Source organism: Salvia splendens, chromosome 10, assembly GCF_004379255.2.
Source record: "Salvia splendens isolate huo1 chromosome 10, SspV2, whole genome shotgun sequence".
NCBI classification, from domain to species: Eukaryota; Viridiplantae; Streptophyta; class Magnoliopsida; order Lamiales; family Lamiaceae; genus Salvia; species Salvia splendens.
The window spans coordinates 12,307,546-12,313,874 of NC_056041.1; the positions used below are offsets into that span (position 1 = coordinate 12,307,546).

The 6,329-nt window shown below is 37.8% G+C and overlaps 1 protein-coding gene across 1 annotated transcript; it reads right to left on the reverse strand.

Moving 5' to 3' along the window:
* Nucleotides 1-221: 221 nt before the first annotated feature.
* On the reverse strand, nt 222-5,029 carry LOC121753158 (plasma membrane ATPase-like). Its single transcript, XM_042148356.1, has 14 exons — nt 4,966-5,029; nt 4,116-4,334; nt 3,891-4,028; nt 3,483-3,797; nt 3,086-3,412; nt 2,892-3,011; nt 2,681-2,803; nt 2,474-2,578; nt 2,077-2,386; nt 1,471-1,985; nt 1,210-1,383; nt 930-1,112; nt 675-856; nt 222-595 (listed from the first exon to the last, which is right to left on the reverse strand). The coding sequence occupies exons 1-14, from the start codon at nt 5,011-5,013 to the stop codon at nt 499-501; spliced, it is 2,856 nt and encodes a 951-aa protein (XP_042004290.1). The 5' UTR covers nt 5,014-5,029; the 3' UTR covers nt 222-498.
* Between the last annotated feature and the right edge of the window lie 1,300 nt (nt 5,030-6,329).

Genomic DNA, 6,329 nt, shown 5'->3' on the forward strand with positions numbered 1-6,329 from the left:
CACTGATACATTCCTCTTTTAACTTTTTTGCTTTTCACTTTTTCAACACCTATCTCATTACATTTTTAAATGAAAATTAAATAAAAAGATACTACTAGTATACAAAATTGTAGATGAGATTTTCTACTTAAACTTTTCGTGGTCTACCACTCTCAAAAAACATTTCTGCATTTCTTAGCCTTTAGTTTTATATTTTCTTGGTACAATTAGATAACATTGAATTGTAGAATGAGAAAACTGATTATGATTGCAGAAATATTGATATGTTTCTCCTAAACAGCATTAAAACACAGGATGATGAAGAAGAATGAATATAGACCGCTGCTGGCCTCTATTTAATCGCACAGCATGCACTATTATTTTACTTTGCAAAACTAACATAACTGGAAAAATGATTGCAGTGTGCGCTAATTAAGCACTAATAAACCAAAACTAATGAGTCAACTCTAGTTTCTTCACCTCTCTGAGTTTCCTCTTCCTTTATTCCATCATCTGCACTCACACTGTGTAGTTCTGTTGTATCGTTCCAACGTCGAGGCCTTTGAGCTTCACCACGGACTCGACATGCCCCTTGAGGGTGTGGAGCTCTCTGAGTCTGATTCAGTTCAACCAAATATATCTTGTCAAAAATTTTGCTCAACAAGTGAAGTATGGTAATGATTTGTGTTAATTACCTTGCAACTTCAGCGCGTTTCTTGGCTTGTTCAGCTATCTCGGAAAGTTCTCTATAGTCGGTGCTGTCCTTGAAGACATCAGAGCTCTCTGGAACTCGTAGGCCATGGAGTGTGCGTTGAGCCATGGCCCACTGTGCTTCCCTTTCAGACCTGCCATAGTTCTTCTTTGACGTGAAGGCCGTCTGCACACCAATTCAAGTTAGTTATGTGTGTGTTTGGTTTAAAGAATGCGAGAGGAAACAAGTATAAAAATACCCTATTATCAATCATGTTCTTCCAGGCCTTGCCGCTGAGAGCATATCTGATAATGAATTTGAATATGTCGAGAGGGATGTAGAAGACGAGGCTGTATAACCAGATGACACCCGCCCAACCCCACCCGATGCCCTTGATGCTTGCAAACTCCCAGTTTGCATAAACAGCGATTACAGTTGCAATCTGTTTGGTGTATCATAACACAAAACTATCAATGTTTATGTTGTTGAATGGTAATAAAAGTTGCTCAAAGAATTGATATAACTGGAGAGTGACTTACCAACTGGGCCACTAGGAAAGCAAACACGAGAAGAAGACCAGGGCGTTCGATGTAGGACCAGCTTCTCGATCGGGTCACAAAGATGAGAGCTTGACTCACAATGCTCACTTGAAGGTAAACAGCTGAGTTGAGCTCATGGTAGTGGTCTTTGATTGGCCTCACACCAAATTTATCCTAAGAAAATGAAAATTATTATTAAGATATTGTGAGCTTATATGATTCCAAAAGAGAAGAAGTAAAATGACGATGATAGTGCATCACCGTGAAAAAAGTAGATTCTTGAACAGCCCAGAAGAAAACAACAGTCATCACTGCAAGGTAAGTGCCAAACACAATTCCAGTGGTGAAAATCTCCCTCAACTTCCACGAGTCGGGCATGGGCGATGGCTTCACCTTATCCTTGGAAATGGTCATGATAGTTCCATCATTGAGGATTGCGATGATTAGAACCATGAAGGGTGAGAAATCGAATTTCCAGATGAGTGCAAGGAGCATGAAACCAAGCACGACACGGATGGTAATGGAAACTGCATAGATTGTGTAGTTCTTCATTCTCTGGAAGATGGCTCTGCTTGTCAGTACAGCACTCACAATGACACTCAATCCCGGCTCAGTCAAGACTATATCTGATGCACCTCTGGCAGCATCAGTGGCATCAGCCACTGCAATGCCGATGTCTGCCTTCTTTAGAGCTGGGGCATCATTGACTCCATCTCCTGTCATTCCACAAATATGCTTCCTCTCTTGTAACTTCTTCACAATCTCGTATTTATGCTCTGTGGACATAATTAAATTAAAGAGTTAGTACATGATAGCTTGCTTAGAGAGCGAGCACACATAAAAAAATCAACAAATTATTGGGCAAACCAGGAAAGACTCCTGCAAAGCCATCAGCCTTCTCAATCAACTCTTCAACAGAATAGCTGGCAATTGATTCATCTTTGTTCTGCCCGAGAAGTGAGGACGAAGGATACATGTTCGTTCCCATTCCAAGCCTTCGACCAGTCTCCTTGGCAATAGCTAGTTGATCTCCAGTAATCATCTTAACATTGACACCAAGATGAAGAGCACGCTTGATTGTCTCGCCACTGTCATGCCTCGGAGGATCAAAGAGTGGCAAGAGACCTGTAAACACCCATGGGGTGCCAGCACCCTCCTTTGTCTTCTCTGGTACGGTCTGACAAATTAATCATCAGTCAGATCCTTTTAAGGTTTTAAACTTCATATCAACTATATATCTCCATTTAAACCACAAAGATTTTACCTGCTCACAAACAGCCAAAGAACGAAGTCCACGATCAGCAAACTTGTCGATGATGGACAGAGCTTTGTTCTTTACATCTTCCCTGAGGTTGCAGAGCTCTATGATCTAGGAAAATACATTAACGGTTATGCTAAGTGATCAAACGATCAGGAAAAGAGAAAGTGGAAACTTGGAATCCCTGCCCTGCTAAATAACACGACCAGTTACCTGCTCTGGAGCACCCTTGCTCACTCTGTGCCAATTTCCACTACTATCAATATAAGTAATAGCAGTGCGCTTCTCCACTGGATTGAATGGAAGAAAATGCACCTCTGTGATCCCTGCTCTTGCCTGCAAGAACAATATGGTAAAAATCAAACAATTTTCAGGCAATAGTTCAACCAAAAATATAATCTATAGAACTACTCCATAAATAAACCTCTTTGGGATCAGCCAACATTCCAACAATACAGGCATCAATCGCATCCTGGTTCTCCACCCTTGATGCTCTAGCTCCTTGTAGGATAACATGGTCCTTGTCCGCATCTTTTGAGAATACCTGCACCACAGTTGTCGTGGTTAGAGCGTTGTATGCCAATTAGATTCATTAAATTGAATTATATATTAATCAACCTCGATTAGATTTTTGTCGACAGTGAGCTTGTTTAGAGTGAGGGTCCCGGTTTTGTCACTGCAGAGAACATCCATTCCAGCCATTTCCTCAATGGCTGTCATTCTCTTAGTGATAGCACCTTGCTCCGACAATCTGTGGGATCCGATGGCCATGGTTACGGACAACACTGTTGGCATGGCAATCGGAATGCCTCCAATGAGTAGGACCAAGAGATTGTCAATTCCACTCCTGTACTTCCTGTGCTGAATTGGGTACATAACTACAAGCTCAATGACAATCCCAATGGCAATGGAGCAGATACAGAAGTTGCCGATGGCAGTAAGCACCTAAACCAAGCATTCAAAAGTTAGACACATCAAACCAAGCCTAGTGAGAAGACATATGGAAATGCACAACCTTCTGGAAGTGGCCGACGTTTTGGGTGCTGTCAACAAGATGTGCTGCTTTACCAAAGAAAGAATAGATTCCTGTGGCAATGACAACAGCCTCAATTTCACCTTGTTTGCAGGTGGAACCAGAATACACTCCACTCCCGGGGTTCTTAGTCACTGGCAGTGATTCACCAGTGAGAGCGGATTGATCAATCTTTAAAGCATCGCCTTCTAGAAGACGTGCATCAGCTGGGACAATGTCTCCCAACTTGATGCTTATTATGTCTCCTGGGACAAGGATGGCGGCTTCTTGCTCACCCCATTTCCCATCTCTCAATACCTTCATTTGAGTATAAAAATAAGGTGTTTTACAATTAACATGACACATACATCCTTTTAACTGAACCAAACCAATCTGAAATATGCAGATTACCTTTGTCTTTAGTGCAAGACCAGCCATGAGAGCTGCTGCAGCATTGCCTGCATTGTTCTCCTCGATGAAACTAATGGTGGAATTGATGATCAACAACGACATAATTCCAACAAAATCTTGCCAATCTGGTGGTTTGCCCTGAAAACAAAACAAGATCGAGTCAACAAATCACATCACAGTATTCACAATCGAATAGTAGTAGTTTGTAGAGAAGGTATTAATTACATCTCCATTGGCCAAAACAATGGCCATGATAGCAGCAATCTCCATAACCCATGAAAGGGGATTCCACATAAACCCCAAGAATATCAGCAGTTTGTTTTCTGTCTTCTCTTCCAGCTTGTTCGGCCCAATGTCTTTGAGCCTGTCTACGGCCTCCTCTGTTATCAGTCCCTCCCTCGAACATTTCAGATGATCAAACACTTCCTCCAAAGGCAGGTTTTCCTTAAATCACACAATGGATTGACAGACTAGTTTAAATTTCATTCAAAAATGCAATTTTCAACAGAAATCGCCGATTTATGATTAGCATTCAACTTCTTTCAAACACATAAACACTCTCAGCATACAATTGTAAACTACAGAAAGTAGAAACATAATGCGAATAGAATATGCAGAAGATAAAAAAAAACATCTTCAGAAATGTTTTGAAAATATATATATATATATATATATATAGGAAAATGATCAATACAAAACTTGATCTCAATACAAAATCCAGACCAAATCCTGACCATGAGATTTAACAATCCAATGGTCAATAATTAAACAAAAACACGGAGGGTCATTGTAAAGCAGTTTTAGGTCATATTATAAACTTTTGGTTTGAGGTCATGATAAGATCATTTCATGTCATCCTTACTATAATGATGTAAAAATAAGCTTACAATGACCTAAAAATTACTTTGGTATGCTTGGTTCTGCATTTTTGTATTAAGAATGAGTTTGCATAGATCAAAACTCTATATATATATATATATATGTATATATGTACACACTTTTGCATGTGGCACACACAAATAGCAGTTGATGAATTCAAAATGCAGATCAGAAAGAGAGAAAATAGAGTGAATACCAGATCAACGCTCCCATCTAAGATGTGTTTCCATTTAGAGTCAGCCATCTTACGACGTACAACAGCGTAGTATATTCAATTGAATCTCGTGTGGCTCTAGACAATTAGAAGTGGAGACATAACTGGGAATGAGATGAATAAAAATGAGAAGAGAAAGGTGAAGGTATAGAGAGGAGCGTATGTATAGTGTATAGCTGTGTTGTGAACGTAGGACTGAGTAATACAAATGCTTGGAAGGCCGTGCTTTTTGGAGAGGAGGCGTCGCTGATTTCTACACTTTGTAACTAACTCATTTCATTCTTCCTTCTACCCACACACTCACATTATTTATATACACTATATTATTATAAACTTGCTATATAATAAAAATATATTATTGTTATTATACACTTACAAATATGGAGTATTATTTTTTGGTATTCAATATTATGTTTTCAGATTTTGGTATTTGATTTTTAGATTTTTTCCATTGGATTTTCAGAATTTTTATATTTTTATAGAATTTTATAGTATTTTTCAAAATGGATCTAATTTTATAGTTTGGAATTCAGATTTTCGGACAACCCGGGTCAAATCGGATTCATTTTTCATAAAATTTTGAATTTTTGGATTGCATAAAAATATGATCTAAAATCTGAAATTAGTAAGCTACATAAAACTAAAATCACAATAAAATCTAATAAAACCAAATAATACATCCAATTGACACCTTTAAAATAGCCCGTGTGAATTTAGAAAGACTAAAGATTTCGGTACAATATGAACACACCAAATTTTCGATACAGTATGACACCTTACCAAAAGATTTGGTACGATATGAATTTCATATATTGCTCAATGACAATCTAGAAAATATTTGCTGTGCGGTCAAACAAATTAATAGTAATAAATACTCCTCAAGTAAGATAGTTTTCTACCGCCCATTATCATGGAGTACTATGAGTATTCACATGTTAAAAACGATTCCAAAATCTAGCATTAAAAATAGAATATCATTTTTTTCTCGATGTATATCAAGATGTGTGTTCACAATTCACAAACATAATAAGTAATGGATGAATGAATAAAAAAAATGCGATTAAGAAACACAGTAAACAATCGATTAATTGAAGAAATTCAAGATGGTGGGGCCGACCGACCCCACCTTGGTTATCATTAATACCGCAATATACTGCAACATACTAAACTTTCATATATACCATAAATTAAGGTTTATATTGGAATTTACGATATGTCGACTGCCGTGTATACAATGACATCAATATATAACATAAAAACGGTATATACCGTGAATATTAAATACATTTATATGATATATATTTAATATTATATTATAATTATTTTATAATTGTATAACAATATTG

What these genes read in the sequence shown, in the direction of transcription:
- LOC121753158 (XM_042148356.1), bottom strand. Translation starts at nt 5,013, where the DNA reads ATGGCTGACTCTAAATGGAAACACATCTTAGATGGGAGCGTTGATCTG. An exon ending in GCAAGGGTGCTCCAGAGCAG is followed by an intron (nt 2,579 to 2,680) that starts GTAACTGGTCGT and finishes GTATTTTCCTAG; the next exon opens with ATCATAGAGCTCTGCAACCT. An exon ending in CTTTGCAGGAGTCTTTCCTG is followed by an intron (nt 1,986 to 2,076) that starts GTTTGCCCAATA and finishes TTATGTCCACAG; the next exon opens with AGCATAAATACGAGATTGTG.